General features: G+C 50.6%; 8 protein-coding genes across 8 annotated transcripts; 2 read left to right on the top strand and 6 right to left on the bottom strand.

Annotated features, from left to right (window-relative positions):
• Positions 1–186: 186 nt before the first annotated feature.
• Positions 187–2,113, bottom strand: LRP88_11427 (uncharacterized protein; the record flags this gene model as incomplete). The annotated part of the gene is made up of 5 exons (XM_083247854.1): positions 187–881; positions 943–1,007; positions 1,060–1,266; positions 1,318–1,564; positions 1,612–2,113. The coding sequence occupies 5 exons, from the start codon at positions 2,111–2,113 to the stop codon at positions 187–189; spliced, it is 1,716 nt and encodes a 571-aa protein (XP_083096361.1).
• Positions 2,114–3,906: 1,793 nt separating this feature from the next.
• Positions 3,907–4,962, bottom strand: LRP88_11426 (RTA1 domain-containing protein; the record flags this gene model as incomplete). The annotated part of the gene is made up of 2 exons (XM_083247853.1): positions 3,907–4,117; positions 4,169–4,962. The coding sequence occupies 2 exons, from the start codon at positions 4,960–4,962 to the stop codon at positions 3,907–3,909; spliced, it is 1,005 nt and encodes a 334-aa protein (XP_083096360.1).
• A 775-nt stretch (positions 4,963–5,737) lies between these two features.
• On the bottom strand, positions 5,738–6,190 carry LRP88_11425 (uncharacterized protein; the record flags this gene model as incomplete). Its single annotated transcript, XM_083247852.1, has 1 exon — positions 5,738–6,190. The coding sequence occupies one exon, from the start codon at positions 6,188–6,190 to the stop codon at positions 5,738–5,740; it is 453 nt and encodes a 150-aa protein (XP_083096359.1).
• Positions 6,191–6,759: 569 nt separating this feature from the next.
• LRP88_11424 (uncharacterized protein) lies at positions 6,760–9,228 on the bottom strand (the record flags this gene model as incomplete). Its single annotated transcript, XM_083247851.1, has 4 exons — positions 6,760–8,074; positions 8,126–8,598; positions 8,655–8,870; positions 8,926–9,228. The coding sequence occupies 4 exons, from the start codon at positions 9,226–9,228 to the stop codon at positions 6,760–6,762; spliced, it is 2,307 nt and encodes a 768-aa protein (XP_083096358.1).
• Positions 9,229–9,970: 742 nt separating this feature from the next.
• Positions 9,971–11,522, bottom strand: LRP88_11423 (glycoside hydrolase superfamily; the record flags this gene model as incomplete). The annotated part of the gene is made up of 3 exons (XM_083247850.1): positions 9,971–10,601; positions 10,660–10,946; positions 10,998–11,522. The coding sequence occupies 3 exons, from the start codon at positions 11,520–11,522 to the stop codon at positions 9,971–9,973; spliced, it is 1,443 nt and encodes a 480-aa protein (XP_083096357.1).
• A 475-nt stretch (positions 11,523–11,997) lies between these two features.
• On the top strand, positions 11,998–13,584 carry LRP88_11422 (general substrate transporter; the record flags this gene model as incomplete). Its single annotated transcript, XM_083247849.1, has 2 exons — positions 11,998–12,149; positions 12,204–13,584. 2 exons carry the CDS (start codon positions 11,998–12,000, stop codon positions 13,582–13,584), a joined length of 1,533 nt encoding a protein of 510 aa, XP_083096356.1.
• Positions 13,585–13,736: 152 nt separating this feature from the next.
• LRP88_11421 (Zn(II)2Cys6 transcription factor) lies at positions 13,737–15,557 on the bottom strand (the record flags this gene model as incomplete). The annotated part of the gene is made up of 3 exons (XM_083247848.1): positions 13,737–13,775; positions 13,886–15,394; positions 15,447–15,557. The coding sequence occupies 3 exons, from the start codon at positions 15,555–15,557 to the stop codon at positions 13,737–13,739; spliced, it is 1,659 nt and encodes a 552-aa protein (XP_083096355.1).
• Positions 15,558–15,950: 393 nt separating this feature from the next.
• LRP88_11420 (uncharacterized protein) lies at positions 15,951–17,827 on the top strand (the record flags this gene model as incomplete). The annotated part of the gene is made up of 7 exons (XM_083247847.1): positions 15,951–16,262; positions 16,310–16,560; positions 16,609–16,990; positions 17,052–17,116; positions 17,167–17,438; positions 17,490–17,662; positions 17,711–17,827. The coding sequence occupies 7 exons, from the start codon at positions 15,951–15,953 to the stop codon at positions 17,825–17,827; spliced, it is 1,572 nt and encodes a 523-aa protein (XP_083096354.1).
• Between the last annotated feature and the right edge of the window lie 335 nt (positions 17,828–18,162).

The raw sequence follows: 18,162 nt of genomic DNA, 5'->3' as shown, positions 1-18,162 counted from the left end.
TTTTGCTAGGATGTTGAAACATAGGCCCCGAGTGAGCTTGCACCTTGAAACCACGCGAATAACACTTGGTCGTTATGAACATAGACTGTTTCATTTACCATCATCGTAGCTATTTACACAGCATGTTTCTGTCATCGTTACAATAGACCGAAACTGTGGATCTCATCCATCCTTTCCTGCCTTCAATTAAGCAGTAGAATCCTCAGTCTTGTCCCTGTCATCACCAGACATGGCCTGCTCAACAAAGACCTTGTGCCAGTGACCCCTGCACAGAAGCGACGTAGTCTCCTTGACACCAGCCCAGTTCTCCCTCACAATGTCCATAGTGGGACGCGAGAAGACAAGATCAATCTCCTCAAGAGTCTTGTTCTTGGTCTCAGGCATGAAGAAGATCTGGTAGATCTCTCCCACAAAGGCAATACCTCCGTAGAAACCAAGAGCCAGTCCGGTCTTGGTCATGGCCTTTTGCATGGCTGAGAAGTTGTAGGTGACGACGAAGGAAGCGAGGAAGAGGAGGGCATCGGAAGTGGTCATGCCGTAACTTCGGAGGTAGGTGGGGTAGACCTCGGAGGGGACAACCCAGGTCAAACAAGCATAAGAACCGAAGAAGCCCATATAGATGATGAGACCAGTGAGGTACAGGCCTTCAACAGTCTGCAGATCCTTCTTGATGTCGAACTGGTAGCTGACGCCGATGAGGACGAGGCCGATGAAGAATCCTGGAAGCATGGTGATGGCCCAGAAGCGACGACCGAATCGCTCCATGAGGAAGATGGCAGGGATGGTGCCGAGGAGGAGAGATCCACCGCCGACAAGGGACATGTAGTTGGACTGCTCCTTGTCGAAGCCGATCTGGTTCATGAGGACAGACATGTAGTACACTAGCAGTGGTTAGATAACAGATAGCCATATGAGCGAGCGACTTACTAATGGCGTTGACACCGGTAAGCTGGCCGAGAAGGATCATGATGTTGGCATAGACGAGGGCACGTCGGGCACGAGGGACACTAGAGAGAGATTAGTTATCACTCGATAGCATTAAGCGACGAGTAAACTCACGTGAAAAAGTCCATCCATGGGAAGCGGTGGTTCTGAGCGCCCTCATTGACCTCGGTGTCTTCCTGGTTGACGGCGGCGCTCATCACGTAAAACTCCTCACGAGCATCGCGGGTTTCGACACCACGGATTCGCTTCCAGACCTTGTAAGCTTCGAGCTGCTTGTTCTTGTGCATGAGGAATCGGGGACTCTCGGGGAGGAAGAGCATGCTGTCGAGTGCGATTAGCGACATGTTCGTCAAGTATAACAGGGGGACATACCCAAAGAACATGATGGTAGAGAAGAGCAGGGAGGACCCCAAGATGTAACGCCAGTTGCCAGGGACCCTGAGGAAGATGGCGGCGACGACGTATCCAAAAACTTCACCAAGGGCAATGTTGAACTGGTAGAGAGAGACCAGGTTTCCTCGAATCCTTCGCTCGACCGTTTCGGCAACGTAGACGGGGACAGTACCACCTTCAAGACCTACGCCAAGACCGAGGATGACTCGAGAAGAGACGATCATACCTAGCTCGTTAGTATTGGTCACTGACTGGGGTCCAATTGGAGCTTACCGAAGTTCATGGAACCAGCTTCCAAAGCAGCGCCGATGGTGTAGAGAATGATGGAAATGATGATGGCGCCCTTTCGGCCGCAGTATTCGTTGGCGGGCGACAGAAGAAGAGCACCACCAACAGCTCCCAGAGGCATGCCCGAATTGACAAGACTGTTCTGTCTAGTCGACAGGCCCAAGTCATCGGGGAGATAAAGGTTGGCGCCGGAAATAAGACTCTGATCAAGACCGGAGAGAAGACCACCCATACTGGCAAAAGCAACCAGCAGCCAGGTAAAGTGCTTGGGGTTCGCAAAGTTGAGCTGAAAGAAGCCAGTCTTTAGGCCTCCAGCTGCTTCAAGCTGCCTCTCCATCTCGTCGACAAGATCATCAATCTCGTGACCTCCAGCTCTGGCAACCTCGAGGGCCTCGAGCTCGACCTTTTCGTGGCCCATTGCCTTGTGGATGGCATCCTTTTCGTGGTCGACCGTGGTGGTCGAGTTCTGTCGCTCGGACTTTGCCATGGTGATAGATAAGCTGACTGCAGCTGATAAGAGATAGGCACAAGAACAAGGTTCCTGGGGAAGAGTCCGGAGCCCCAAGTTTTATAACGCAAGAAAGCCACCCGCAATCCGGGACATTAGACTTCTCCGGAGATTCTCGCGTTCAGAATGAGGAGGCCCGCATTCGAATGGAGTCGTGAGACAGACGCGCATGACGATAGCACCGAGGAATTGGCCGAAGATTGTATTGCGTGAAGTGCTCTACGGATCCGCGAGCCCCATCGACCAAGTGCCGTTCAAGCCGGTCCGGAGGGCTCTAGTGGGTTATCCCCATGGCGGTTTGCTACACTCCTTGTCGGCGCCGTCGAATCATGGCGGCATCACCGCGCCACTAATCACGCTTTGTTCAAGTCGTTGTGTGAGACATTTTTTCCCTCCATCCTGCTGACTCGGTTCTGGCTTTGGAGAAACAGATGTCTATGCAATCCGCTGATCTGTTGCTCCAAGCGGCCATCGAACCATTGCCAGGTGAAGGGAGATGATCCCTGAAAGAATTTACTCTACTAGGAACAGGGAATCTCCGCTGTCGGCCCGGCATGAGATCCAATCAAAGCACTGAAAAATGACATGGCAACGAAGACTTCTCTCAACTCCCGAAGGATCTTCATCACCGGACCGTCTTTTCTCCCCCTTCCAGAAGTTTTCGAGAAAGTGGATCGACGTCATCTCTGCTACGTCACAAGGCCACCATGTTTTCGGCCGTGGCAACCGGGATGAGGCTCGACCGGCTTGTTCCAGATTCTCCACTGCCGAAACCCCTTGGGGCCGGCTCGTTTCATTTAGTTGGCACTTGTTCGGGTGGCATGACTAAAGGGCCTTTTCCAAAACCATGTCCCCATGGTGAAGGAAGAGTCTGCCCGAAGAAATTCCACGGGGAACAAGGAAAACATGGTGTAGCAAGCAAGGGTGGAGTGGAGCGATCCCACACGAAATGTGTCTGCCTGATGATACGGTAGCAACGGTTGGTGATGCCAAAAAGAAGCGGACCAAAGTTTAAATAGTCAAGTGATTCAAGGAACTGGAGAGCTGATCAGCGGTGTCTGAATCGCCAAGGCCTTCTACGATGCCAAGACGGGAACATCGACGATAGCGCCAATTAATTGCATATAACGCGGTTATACGAATGAGGCGCAGACGTTTTAGTTGAGCCTCCAAAAGGCTTCAATTAATAAACTCAATTTAATTGATAGAGTAAAGACGCTCTCATATATTCATGGATCTCGTTCACGCGACGTGTCGGGCAGCATTTCAACCCCCACTCTGCAAATGCACCCGAGCCCCACCCCTGATCTGGATCGCGAAGCCTCATGACCACGTGGGGTTGAACATGTTGTTTTGCAACTTCAGGGATCCCAATTGACAAATCAACACCTGTTGACCTCAATAGTGATTTCTTAAGTGTACCTATGTAATATAGGTTACGCAGACTTTAGGCTATTTGCATATTGGGTGCAACTGCTATTGATATAGGGTAAATGACCTGGTTCAGTGAGGCTATATACTTGGGGAAGGTGATAGATTGTTTAAACAGTCTGACAGTAACCATTGCTCTTAATCTTCGTCTATAATAAGTTATATGCCCTCCACTAAGCGTGATCTGAGACCAAGGGCCGAAGATCAAGCGAAAAGGATATCTTGCCCCAACTCTAAATGAACCTCTCACATCAAAACTCTCCCCCAGCGAGTCTGAAACCACGGTCACACACACCTTGCAACCATACCTAGGACATCCAGGTTTACCCTTATTAAAAGTGCTAGTTCATCGGCCTCAACTCTTGGATATCTGAGTGAACGGAGCGGCGCGACCTGGCAACGCCTCCACCACCAACCACAGGGAAAAAAACATGTGGGTGAAAGACGGTCATGATTGCAACGGCAGTCAGAATCATGTGGCTTTCAAACGTGATAAAGATAGCCTCGGTCTTCATAATATCACTGCCCCAGCCAGAAGCCATCTCTATAGCGCTGTGCCGAGCGTTAGCGAAAATACGAGGCTTCAAGGGTTGTTCTTCATACCGATAAATGCAGCGGACGAGGATGAGATTGTACGCGACGACTAGAGACCAGATATAGACTTTGAGTGTGGCTTCAAAGTCGTACTGGCCTTTTCCACCTGAAGCCTTGCCACTGTCTTGGAGGTCACTGGAACCCAGTCTGGAGCGGAAACGACCAAGAGATTGTTGTCTCTTCCATAGGTAGAGGAGCATGATACCGCCACAGACAACCATGTTGACAACCTGGAAGATGGTGCCTCCAAGCAGCAAACCATTGCCTATATCCATGAGATCCTGTGCTTCTTTTCCGCTCTTGCTGGACGCCATGGGAGCCACGGCACCGCCGGTTCCCTGCACAGCAATTGAGACCATGTCACTGCCAACAAGTATCCAAGGTAGCAATGCAGGGCGAAACAAGGACCACTCGGACCCATACCAGTCGATGAGATGCTTGAAAATGATCGAGGTGGCCGCGGCGATAAAGGTAGGAGCAAGCACAAGCCCCAGGTTTTGAGCCAGAAAGGCATTAAAGTTCCATGGGTCGTCGCACATGATGATGCGAGCCGCGTAGCCCATGGCTTCAAAGGCGGTTCCTATACCGAGCCACGCGCCATAAGACCATGCTTTCGAACGCCAGGCGTAGAACATTTGCGTGCCGAAGCACGTTAAGTACAGCAGGGTAAACCATATACAGGCTGACTTTGTAAAGTAGTCGCCGTACATTTGTGCCTCTATGGGGCATTGTTCGTTGACTTCATCGCAAGTGTTGAATGTGGGTATGAAGACATCGGTCGAGTTGGTCGAGTTGGAGGACATGGTGTGCGAGGCCTGAGGCGAGGTCGGATGTCGGGGAATTGGTCGAAGAAGATGAAAGATCGAGGGGGATTGGACAGTTGCTAAGGTTGAAAATGGAGAGACTTGATAAGAAAAGAAAAGAGAATATAAAGAAAAGGATAAAGGTAGAGAAAAGACAATCTATACAGAAGAGAATGTTTGCCGAGTGAGTAGAGGAGAAGGTCTGGTCGAGGAGAGCAGCTCTATAAATGCCATTCCCAAGCGCCGGAACACCGGAGTTCAAGCATCAGGGGCATGCATCCCGATCCGGCCAAAGATGGGTCCAAATAACCATGAAAATAAACTCAAGGTGAGGCTGTGTTTTGGGGATCGTAGGCGTCTTGGCATAATGGGTGATGATCATTGGCCATGCATCTCGGATCGCTTCGTTTAGGAGCCGCGGGTCAGCCAGACGCTCGGGTTCAGAACGAGGTGCGAGATGTGGCATTGCGTAAGTGTTTCTTGGTGTCTTGGCTCGCTCCGCATTCCAACTTGCTTGACAGATAAAACCTCTGTTTCTTGGCGCTGCTTCCCTTAATTTCAGGGTAGACTTAATCTAACTGATAAGGGATTTATGCCCATTGTGCATGCAGATGGCGGACCAAGGCGCCCAACAAGAGGAACAGTATTATCAAGACAATGAATCAACCTTACTCAAAGAACATAGTTCCAAAATGTGTCAAGAAAAAACCACACTCCCCTCACCAAAACTGTATCGCCGATACTGAACATAGACCGGGCCTTCCTCCATCTCCGTTCAAGCCCTCTTCCCCTTTCCTCCAGACGCCTTGACTCCCACCCCCAACACGAACAATGCCCTCAAAATGGTACAAATACCGGTAATAGCGATACTAAACCAGTCTAAAGGCCTCCAGTTGGAAATCGCAAGGGTTCCCTCATGTCGCATTGCCACATAAATAGACGTCAACATGGTAAAATCCGCCCAGAGAATGGCAAAGTGCAGAATCTTCCAGACGACGACATCTTGCGTGTATCGCTGGAGAAACACGAGCAAGACCAGGTAGGAAGTGCCCATGCCGCCGATTTGGTAGAGGAACGGCTTGAGCTCTTCTGTGAGTGGGTAGTTGGCGAAGAAGGCCTCGACGGCGAGGTCGTGGGCGAATAAATTGCCGTACATGCCCGCGAGAGTCAGGATTGGATCGACCCAGAGGAACCAAGCGCGATAAATGGGGTGAATCTGGTCTGCCATTTTGAAGACTTATCAAAGGAGATGATATATGCACATAGAGTTGAGGTAATTATTTGGTTGTCGGTATTGCTAAAACAGGGGTGAGATGACAATAGTTGGAGAAGATACAGAGTGAGGGGAATCAATTGTTTTATAGCCGAAGCCAAGCAGGTTCAGTAAGCTTGTTTTGCGATCTGAGTCAGATCAGCCATGCAGCGTCAGCATTTTGACCCAACACGTCTTAGTTCCTCCTCTTGGCCAAGTTGGGGAGAATTGTTGCGAGCTTCGCTAGCTATCCAATAAATAAGTAGCTCTTTTGTCTTTCTTATCCATCTTAAATCTCATTAAAACACAGCCGTATTCAACACCGCCACGTCGAAATCTATTGGGTGTCAGACGCCAACTTGGTAGGCCCAAATGTGCTGTATTCGTAATGGAGCAAGAAGTTCCCAATCCTTCTTTTCATCAGACATGTGCTCTCATGCAATCACTCTAGCGATGCAGTCTGTTGTCCACCATCCGCAGTATGGCACCTACCACCCCAAAGAACAAAATCGCATTCATCCTTCATGTACTATCAAGAAACATCTTTACTGTCTTCTTCCGCAGGCCTTCTGAGACAGGATCCTCGCCATGGCGCCATGTCCCATACGGCTTGCAACCGAAACCGGCGTAGAGCCGAACTTGTTCCTTGCCTTAATGTTGGCGCCCTTCTTAACTAGAAGCCTAACCAGGTCTTCGTGTCCTCTAACTGCAGCCTGTATGAGTGGCGTAGAGCCATTAAAGTCTCTTGCTTCGATCTCGGCGCCCTTCACCAATAGCAGCTTTGCTACGGACTCGTGCCCTAGAAACGCGGCTTTCCCCAGGGCTGTGTTCCCATCCTTGTCCTGTGCCTCGAGGTTGGCGCCTAGACTGATCAAGGATCTTACTGTAGTCTCGTTCTCCATCAATGCAGCTATCAGAAGAGGGGTGCAGGAGGCCTTGCCCTTGGCCTCAATATTTGCGCTTTTCCTCGATAGGTGCCTCACTATCGCTGTGTACCCATTCTCTGCAGCTTTGAAAAGCGGCGTCTCATTGTCGTCATTTCTTTCATCAATTCTGGCACCTTTGCTCGTCAGTAGCTTCACTACGGCCTCATGCCCGTCGGCAGCAGCCTGAAAGAGCGGCGTCTCGCCCTTTTCGCATCTGACCTCGATGTTGGCGCCTTCGTCGATCAGGAGCCTTGCTATGGCCTCATCCCCATTCATCGCAGCATGCATGAGTGGCCTATACCCATCCATGTCCTCGACCTCGACGTCAGCGCCCTCCTCGACCAGGAGCTTCACGACGGATAGATGTCCCTCAAATACTGCCACGGTAAGTGGTGTATTGAGCGCTTTATCTTTTGACTCAAGATCGGCACCCTCCTCAACCAACAACTTGACCACCTTCTCATGGCCTTTTTCCGCAGCCATCGAGAGTGCCGTGGCGCCATCGGCATTCTCCATCTCGAGGTCAGCGCCACTCTCCACTAGTTGCTTTACTCTCGCTACATGACCAAAGGTTGCAGCCCAGATAAGCGAGGAGCGGTCATCATCGCCTTTTGACTCAGGATCAACGGCTTCCTCTCTCGACAGAGAAGTCGAAGCATCAGGTGCATGATTATCGCCGTGTTCGGCCGCGAGAGGAGCTCCATCCTTGGACGACTCACTGATCGAGTTTACCTCCCCATCTTCATCAGCCTCAGGACTTCTGAGTTCATCCTCAAACAGGTCGTTGGGATGGGTTTCAGAGGGTGACTCGGTGATATCAAGCACTTCGTGGGACCACGATTTCGAGCATGCTTGGGAATGCAGGTTGGTTACGCCGAATGGGTTTGCCATTCCTTCGTCGACAGAACTGCTCCTAGAGGACGGTGCTGAGGACCTAATACGTTGAGCTAATATGTTGAAGAACTGTTCCGGGTGCTGAACCTACCCGCTGTGTGATGATGTTGTTCGCATCTCTGGTAGAAAAGAATGCACCCACGCATGGCGCATGGCGGCCCCTGAATCCAGCCTTTCTGTTGGTTTCGGTTTCATCAGAGCACAAATAAAAGCTTGCGCATCCGTACTGACTTGACTGCCATTCAAAGCAGCCCTAGGAAACGGTTTGTCAGGGTCACTGGCGTAGTCGATGGCGGATGAGATATCCTGAAATGGAAGTCTCTTGGTCAGGACGAAGAAGATGGTGACACCTAGAGCCCACATGTCGACGGCGGGGTAATTGAAATTCGATCTATTAGACAGCCGGGATCTCAGAAGTTCAGGTGCCATGTATTGTAGGGTGCCGCTTCTTCTGGTGCTGCCACTCGTGTCTGGCTCCAGCCTCTTGCTGATGCCAAAGTCTGCAAGTTTGACCCACCATGGAGCCGGGGGTACAGATCGAGGAGATTGTTGAATCAAGACATTCTTGGTATAGAGATCAGATGCTTGTTCATTAATAATTGGGAGAGGGAGTTACATACCTGAGGCTTCACATCTCGGTGTGCAAAGCGCTCCTGATGCATGGTAGCCAAGCCACGAAGGATTTGACTGGCGATCTCGCGGCACTCATCTTCTGGCAAGGGCGCATATTCAAGAGCATAAGTCCCTAGGTCTCCCTTGGGGAAATACTCCATTGCGATATAGAGGGTGCGCTTTGACGTGTAGTATCCCATTGTCTTTGCAAAGTGCTTGGCGTACTGCATAAGAAAAGTCAGCTGTGGAGACTCGCAGCGCTGAAATCGACAGGCACACCTTATCATGAGAAAACTTGATGATGGCTTCCAGCTCCCGGAGATATTCCCGTCGTCCGCCCTCTTTGAGAGGAATCATCTTGACGGCGCGCTGAGCGTAGCCTCGACTGCCTCTAGTGCAAGTTTGCAGCACTACGCGCCCCTGCCCGCCGTGGCCAAGAGTTCGATTCTTCTTCCATTGTTCGAGTCGCTGCGGGGAAGAAGGAGGTGCATCAGGGTCATTAAAAAGGTGAATAGTGTGAGGCTTTTCGAAGCGCGTCCATAATTTGTAGTCACGGATAAGATCAGACAAGTTGTTGTCCATGGCGACTGCCCTTTGTGGAAGCTAAACGGAGGAAGGTGTGGGATCTCAAGGAAAGGTCAGCCATGGGGTGGCCGGTTTTAATATCCGCCATTTAGTTGCAAGACACTGCCTCGCTGCCTCTTCAGGGCGCCCAATACACGAGTGGTTCGCCAAGGTTGCCTTGTCGTCAAGGCCGATCGATGCCTTGACCACACCTGCCGGGTTCAGCCATGACAGGTAACTAGGTAACTGCCCTCCGAAGGCGATCCTCTTCTTACAAGCAAGTCTACCAATATCCAAGTCATTCAATGGCAATATCGAAAGTCAATTGAACTTTATTCCAGACGATAAAGGGAGTCAGGAAAGCTCCCACGGGGTAGAGATGTAGAGCCTGATTGCCAAACTCGGTTCAGCCCTTGCAGGCTGGTAAGGCAACCTCTCCTCGCAGCCACTCAACGCTCCTCTCTCAGCAAGTCACGCAAGCCCCTTTGCAGGCCTTGTTGGCACTAACTCTTCTCTTCTCACCGCCACATCGAATAGAGGCCGAGAGTGTGAGGGTGCTGATAGAAGGGTTCAATGCCCTCGCAATTTCGCTAATTTATTCCCATGCTACCCAGAGTGCACTAAAATTCAATTCTACTTCAACGAACAAAAAAGAGGGGCATAAGATGACATACTTGAGAGGAGGAATTATTCTCGAAGTGGTCGCGTCATGTATGCTCCTTGATGGACAACAAAAGTTAGTCTACATTTTTTTTCCCTTCTAAACTCCAGATCTGACCTTCTTGCGATCCACGATACTTCTCAACTCCAACGCCGACTTTTTAGGCGTCCTCTCCAAAGTTTCATAGTCCGTAAACGTCACACCAAATCTTGGCCCATAACCATCCGACCACTCGAGGTTGTCCATTAAAGACCACGCGAAATACCCTTCCACAACAGCGCCATCCTCTCTGACAGCTTTCGCCACGGCATCGAGATGATCATCAAAGTATTTAATCCTGTAATCATCCTGCACAGACTCTTCGCGCGTCATCTTATCCTCACCAGGACAGGGACACCCATTTTCCGTAATGATGATGGGCTTGCCATAGAGACGATACACACGTGTGAGATGTTTTCGGAAAAGATCAGGGCAAGATCGCAGCCAGTGCAGACCACTCTCGAGACCAACAGGGTCGCCAGCTTTGTTGGACTGAAGTTCATCGAGATTGCCAATGTAATCTGTATCCGGCGGTGAGGATGTTTTATGGCGTGCAAACTGAGAGGTGTAGTAGTTCATGCCGTAAAAGTCGCATTCCGCAGATCGGAGGAGAGCTATGTCGTCGGTTGAGAAGGTGGGCAGGCGGTCCTTTAGCTGATCTCTCATACACTGGGGGTAGTCTTTGTTTAAGCTACCGATTATTAGACTTTCAATGAACCAATCTGGGCAACAGCTTCGGAAAGACTTACAAGATGGGGTTTGCAAACCATCCAATATGAAACTGCATGCGTCGCTCAGCTGCTTCGCTATCCCGTGGTTCACTGCTGTCCCAAGGCTCATAGTAATCACCATTTAAGGAGATTCCTATTTGGCCCTTTTGGGAGGGACGGAAATCTTTGTTGTATGCTACCGCCGCGCGAGCGTGGCTCATGATCAAGGCCTTGCCAACTATCCACGGCTCTGTTGTCGTGTCACCCTCTGTTGATTGAGGGTTGATACTGCTTCTACCAGGAGCATTGCCTCCTGTTGCATAGCCCTGGAAAACTCGTTAGAGGGACACATAATTCTTGAAGCATGAGAAACTTACAAATATTGAGACGATCCAAGGCTCGTTCAGTGTGATCCAGTGCTTGACGCGATCACCAAACCGCTCATAACAGAGCCTCGCATACCGTTCAAAGTCCTTCTGAGACTCTTCCACGTCCAACCAGCCTCCGTAGCGCTCATGAAGTGCTTGGGGGAGATCCCAATGGTATAACGTAACCCAAGGAGTGATGCCCCGCGAAAGACATCCATCGATGACTCGGTTATAGAAATCTATGCCTGCCTCATTGATAGGATCATCCCTTCCACCAAGAGGGATAATACGAGACCATGAAAGTGAGAAGCGATACATGTCCGCTCCATATTGTTTCATGAGGTCGAGGTCTTCATCTAGACGGTGATAATGATCACAAGTGACATCACCACTGGCACCTTTGGTCCGTGTGGGTTCAAGGTGACAAAAGACATCCCAAATAGATGGGCCTCGACCATCTTCGGCTACTGCACCTTCAATCTGGTAAGATGCAGTAGCGAAGCCGAGTTTGAAGTCTGGTGGAAGAGAGGGCATCGTGATGAGGTACCAAGAAGCGGAGAGGGAATGAGACAAAGACAAGGGCGATGCAAGAACGGCTACCACGTCCCTAGTCACGCCGTACAGGCCCGGGATTCTTTATACTAGGGGAATTACGGACCGATTGATAATCTGTCATGAGAATGAATGGAGCGGAACGAGTCAATGTCGATCACCGCCATTGTTGGGCGATCATCAATTCCCCGATGGTATTTGTCCGTCCAGTTGAGGGGTAACTCCTTCGTCTAGCTCTAATTCTCCGTTTCGCCGCTCCGTCACACCATCATCCGACTTGCTTATTCCCCACGGGGAAGCAGAATGTGGAGTACACCATTCAGCCGTAGACTCGATTTTTTGCAACATCGGAATTTTCCCTTCATGATCTTGTGTCGTATCTATATAACATGCATCATCTCCAGTTGTGGCACAGATCAACCATCAACTCCAACCAGCCAATCTTTCTTCTGCCACCATGGCCCCCAAGGTTGCTCGCGCTACTGAAGACATCCAGTCTCCCATCGACTTGAAATCGGTTCCACCCTTTTGGAAGAGAAAAAATGGCGTACTGCTGTACTTCCTCCTCACTTCCTCCTTGCTCGCCAGTATGGCACTTGGCATTGACGGGTATGTTCTTAGCTTCGATGAGGACTTGACTTGAGATGTTGATTGGAAGAATAGGAGCATGACCAACGCCCTTCAAACGCTCGAGAGTTGGCAGGAACGCTTCGGCCATCCTACCGGTTCCAAACTTGGATTCTTCGGCGCCTCCAACGCCATCGGTGGTGTTATCCCTTTTATCTTCCTCAGCTGGATCGGCGACGTTGCGGGTCGTCGTATTCCAACAGCTCTCGGCTCGATCGTGATTATCGCTGGAGTCATCGTTCAGTTCTTTGCGACATCGCTCAACATGTTTATCGGCGGCAAGATCGTGCTCGGAATTGGTTCATCGCTTATCCAGATGGGTGCCCCAGTGCTGGTCACAGAGCTGTCCCATCCCAAGGAGCGAGTTCAAATCACGACATTGTACAACACAAACATCGTCTTGGGTTATGTTATCGGTGCGTGGGCGACTTATGGATGCTTCCGTATTGAGAGCGAATGGTCATGGAAGCTTCCCACTCTTGTCCAGATCATTCCCTCGGCGTATCAGCTTAGCCTGATCTTTTTCTGCCCCGAGTCTCCTCGTTGGCTGATCGCTAAGGGCAAGCTTGACAAGGCTCGCGATATCCTTATCAAGTATCACGGCGAATGCGACCCTGATAGCGAACTCGTCAAGTTCGAGTGCACCGAGATTCAGCAGGCCATCGCCAAGGAAGCCGAGCAGAACATGACCTGGAAGGATTTCTTCTCTTCTATTCCCAACCTCAAGCGAATCTCGCTCTGCTTCGCGACAGCTCTCTTCAGTCAGAGTTCTGGAAACCTGCTTGTCTCAAACTATTTGACGCAAATCTTGAAAGACACAGGCATCGAGGCAGAGAAGGACATCACCCTTGTCAACGGAATGGTGACGCTTTGGCAGTACATCGTAGCCATCACCATGGCTATGCTGGTTGACCGGTTCAAGCGACGCACCTTCTTCCTCTTTGGCTCCGGTGGCGTTCTGGTCACCTTCATCATGTGGACCATCGCCGCGAAGCAGTATCTCGATGGGTCTCTTGCAGGCGGTCGCGTTGTCCTAGCTTGCATCTTCCTCTTCCAGGGCTTCTACTCCTCAGCCTGGACCAATCTCGTCGTTACCTACCCTCTGGAGATTGTCACGTATCAGATGCGAGCCAAGACATGGGCATTCGTGCTACTGACCATCCAAGTCGCTTCCATCTTTGGCGGATATGTCAATCCTATCGGACTCCAAGCTATTGGGTGGAAGTTTTACATCTACTATTGTGTTTGGGTTGCCATCGTCTTCCTCGTTGTCTACTTCTTCTTTGTCGAAACTTCGGGACCCACGCTGGAAGAGCTTACGTACTTGTTCGAGGGAAAGGACGCAAAGCAGGATATGGCCAAGGTGATTGAGATTAAGAAGGAGGAGCAAGAGTTCGGAAGGGAAAAGGAAGTCTAACGTGCTGATGTGCATGCACTTCTGGCAATGGGCTGGTTCAAGTTTGTATTTGTCTAGGAGAGTGGTTTTAATTGACAAGCGATGACGTGTTTCGCAATGCATCAGATGCTTTGGAATCAAGCCGAGTGAGCAAATCAAGAAGCACAGTGAAGTCACTGCGAGCCCGAGACGCAATGGGCGAGGTCCCATTTCTGTGCATGATTTCCAACAAACTTGCTCCAATGAGCCGTATCTTTTCGACCTGTCCACCTTGTTAGCTGTCTGGTTCGATATTCCGCTTCTTATAGGGGAATTAGCCTACATATGGCTCTCCGTTGACCTGTAGCGACCAGAAAGGGGCCTCTTGGATCACACGTAGCATGTCTCGGGCGATTTCAGTCTTGCGGATGTCGGCGTGCTCGATCCCTGAACTGTAGTATGGCAAACCTTCCAACTTTTGAGTTATGACCATCCTGAGGCAATGCACGGAAACTTGTAGGTTCGCGCATTGAATCAAGAACTGGTTGGCTGTTTCCCTAGGCCCCTCTACCAGAGAAGCAAATGTGTATGATTGAAGATATGGCGGCAAGTCATCAAGACAAGTGATGAAGCGGATGTAGATGGTATCAAGGCGGTTCCGTTCTTCGACGGTCAACAAGGACTGATTGGGCATGGGGATGCCTCTTTGCTCGCGGTCTTGCAACAATCTCAGTTCCAACAATAGGTCAGAAGCATTCTGCCAAAGCCTCAAGTTGGCATTGAAGCCTTCGATACAAGTTTTCCGTATCGCCTCTGAGTTTGTGGATGAGTTCCCAGGGGAGAGAATTGGAGCTTCATCCTCAATCCCAGTAGGGTAGGCAGTAGTTATTCCCGACTCGAACGAGAACTTGTGGATCGTGATGGGGCGATTGTTCAATATTGCAGCAGACTTATCGCCCATGTAGACGATCCAGAACGCTCTGCGTCGCAATTCCGCCTCGATAGGGAGCAAGCCTTCAAGTGACGTCTCTTCGTTCAACTGCATAACTTGTGCAAGCCTAGTCGCCTCGCCAAATATGTGCCAAGAGTATTTAGGCTTCCCTGCCGCATGAAGGCAATTTGAATGGAAATATCGAATCGTGATCGAATTGGCATTCGGATTTTCCAGATCCGCTTCGAGGTAATGGCTCAGACAGGAGCGGGAGGCATTGAGGAATAGGTCACCCACTGACTGACCCTCTGGAAAGAGATCCTTGGGCAGCAAGAATGCCGCTTCAGCGCAGACAGCAGTTATCAACGTGAACGCTGTCTCTGGCCATGTTTCCATAAGACCTGTGCCATTTGCATGGCTCTCCGATGTAGAGAATCTTGTCGTGAAATATGAGATTGAGTCGCGAAGACTCGGTTCGTGTACCAAAGGCGTGAGCGGGTACAGGTACTCAAAGAACAAGTCAAAGCATCGCGTAGCCAAGTTCTGAAGGTCACTGGCAATGAACGCTAACGCTCTCGACAAGTCCTGCCACCTCTGCAGCGCCGACAGCCCGTGACCCGCAACGCCATCATTCAAAACCGAAGACGCGGAGATCGTCGGCGGCGAGAGCCCAAGATCGACATTCAGGGCCCTCGAAGAGTCCCATTGCGCCGAGGTGGTGCCTGTTGGTGTGGAGGAATTGGCGCTGGAAAGCGCTGTTAATTCCGCTGTGGGGTTCGACGACGGAGCATCTTTTCCCGCCGAAGACGGCCTCTTCCGTCTGATCTTGGGTCCTCGTCTTGCGACGGGAATGTCAAAGCGACATTGTGTGCCTGACTCTCGGCAGTTTGTGCATCGTTGAGCCAAGTCTGAAAAGTCACACTGATCAGACTGTCAGTTGAGGTTGGGAGTTTCTCCGATGCTGGGGTCTTACCTTGGCTTTTCGCCGTCGACAGCGGTCACACGCTCTGCTTGTTGGCTTCTTCTGGGATGGTGTATTTGTGTCGGGAGAATGAGGAGAACTTGGCGTGGGGCTGTTATCCATTGTGAGTGTTTGAGAACAAGGTGACGGGCAGTAAAAAGCAGGATTCTTTGGATTTGACGGGGATTTGCAGCGGTCAAATAGAAAAAACCTTGACTTTAACCCCCGCTTTTCGTTCCCTGTTTCTCCTATTCTCCGTGTCGATCCAGCCCCTGGAAAGTTAGTGGCGCGCTCCGAGCGGGGGAAGATCCTGGAGAAGACCCTGGACAGAGCCAGAGTCTGGGGAAGCGAGCTTGTCAATAAGGGAAGCTAATAATCTTGGTTCCAGGAACGCGTTGCCAAGCGGAAAGGAGTCATCAGGGCAGCAAGCGCCTATATAAGTCATCCATACACTTTCGTTCTTCCTGATGCCTCAAGGCGGGTCCCTCAATTGCACCAAATCTCCTCCGCCTCGTCATGATCTATTCAACGAGCCGTCTCCTAGCTTTGGCATGTGCCGCCACGGCATCCTTGTCCCTGGCCGAAGCTCGACCAGGTTACAAGCGCAACGACAAACCATCCTGTCGCTTTGGTCTTGATTGGTCGCAGCAAGATGTTCTTGACCATACAGATGATTTCATCTGGGATCTTTTATACTGGGAAGGCAAGTTCCATCAAAACGACGTGGCCTACAACACAGCCAATGGCATGTCCTATGATGGCACCCAGCTTGACTGGAAGTCCGGGAAGCGTACTCAGAAGCACACTTTTAGTGCTGCGAGCAAAGAAGTAAGCTCAGGCTACTCTTTCTGATATCATTGCTAACTGTACATTAGGCGCTTCAAATCATGCTCTACGCTCAAGCCATTTCTGGCTCCAAGGAAGCTGCTCGCCTTCTGACACCACAAAATCTTGGTGTAGCGCCAGGGTTCGCGGCTTCCATCATGGAGACTAAGTTGAAGACTTATCTTCAGTTCAATGAAACCTATCCGGGCTTTGGTGGTTATCTGCCTTGGATTAAGACCGATATCCAAGACATCAAGCCCCAAGATGGGTGGGATAACCGAGTCCCTGGTCTCGATAATGGGTGAGTGGACATGTCCAAGATTATGAGCTGCGTTAATGCGGTGCTTAGAGAACTCATTTGGGCCGTCTACGCCTGTATCGAAGCCTTGCAGAAGCAGCCAAATGCTAAGTTCCACAAGATCGCAGACGGCTGGCAAGACTGGCTCGATTACGTTGCCTCAACCGCTGCCGAGATATTCTATATCGGTAAAGGTCGAGTCTGCGCCGTGACTGAAATCGCCGATCAGACTTTGCCAATCAATCACCCTAAGCAGTCTTACAGGTGCGAGACTGAGACGTACCTCGACGACCCATACGAGGGCGAGCTCTTCACCTACTTTCTGCAATTCTTCAGCAAGTTGTCAAAGGCGGACAAGAAGAAGCTGTGGGAGTACAAGAGGCCCAAGTTGGAGAAGACTGAATATTCCCAGGGTGGTGTTGGCCCCATCACGGTGCGAAAGGGTACGTAAATTCTGTGTCCTCTTTGGGTGGTTCCCGAGCTAACAACTTCAGGCTTTTGGTTCTCGAGCCACGAGATTTGGAACCAACTTGAACTTCCGTACCATGACGTCGACATTGTTCGGTAAGTACCTCTGCCCAGACTCGCCAAGACATACTAACAACTCAGTCGCCTCTTCTTGAACGGAGAGCGAGCCCGTACATGCAACTCGGTGGTCACCAAGTCTCCCGGCCTATATGCCTCTGTCAACAACTCTACCGACCCGGAAACTGATACCATCATCGGTTACATCTCTCCCGCTGGAATTCCGTCAATTGCAAGCCAGAAGGACCAGTATCATGATGTCATCACTCCGTATGGCGCGTTCCCAGTCGTTTTGTTTGACAAGGCCGTGGGGTTGGCGTGGTGGAGAAACATGATTGTCGGCAAGAAGATGCAGAGTAAGTCCAATCTGCATATTCATAAGCGACATGTGACTCACACATTTATAGACCCCTACGGAAGCACAGAGTCAACTCGCGTCGACGGTGAGCTAGTCTCGGCTCTTGTGACATGGGACAGCAAGGTTACCACCGTTGTTGCCCTGTTGGGTGGCGTCGTGGACCTCGTCCGTGATCGAATGCGATCTGACGGCATCTACGACGAGTTCTTGAAGATTACAGAGGTACGTGTGTGCTTATTCCGCACCAGACATGAAACTGACAAAAGGCAGCGAGAGCATGTTCGTGTTTTCGGTCAACACCTGAAGGGCGAGAATGTCGACCTGTGTCTTCCAAAGGAGAAAGTTCCAGATGCTGGATTGAAGGATTTTACGGCATGCCGGGCGTAGGACAGCCTTTCAAGGAGGGCGTGCTAAACATATCCAGATAGGGTACATAGGATACAAATCAAGTTGCGTATTGCGGCTCAGTCCGTGCTTAGGAATCTTGACTATTACAAATCGACCCGACAATGCTCATCTTGAAAGTAAAGCATACAAAGCCAGACTTGCCAGAACCACCCTCATAGAAGGACAGGGGAAAGAGGCATGGTTGGGGGCGTATTAGAAGCTATATTTGCGAATGGTTTGGGGGCTGTACACAACCCACACAACGAAGGGAATATATACTGCCCCAATATGTATCCAAACCTTCCTCTTCTAACCCCTGTCTCGTTGTCCAAGTC

The sequence above is a fragment of the Fusarium phalaenopsidis genome, assembly GCF_050370095.1.
Source record: "Fusarium phalaenopsidis strain FUZ10S chromosome Unknown contig_32308, whole genome shotgun sequence".
In the NCBI taxonomy this organism is placed as follows: Eukaryota; Fungi; Ascomycota; class Sordariomycetes; order Hypocreales; family Nectriaceae; genus Fusarium; species Fusarium phalaenopsidis.
This window is presented reverse-complemented; position numbering and strand designations above follow the sequence as displayed.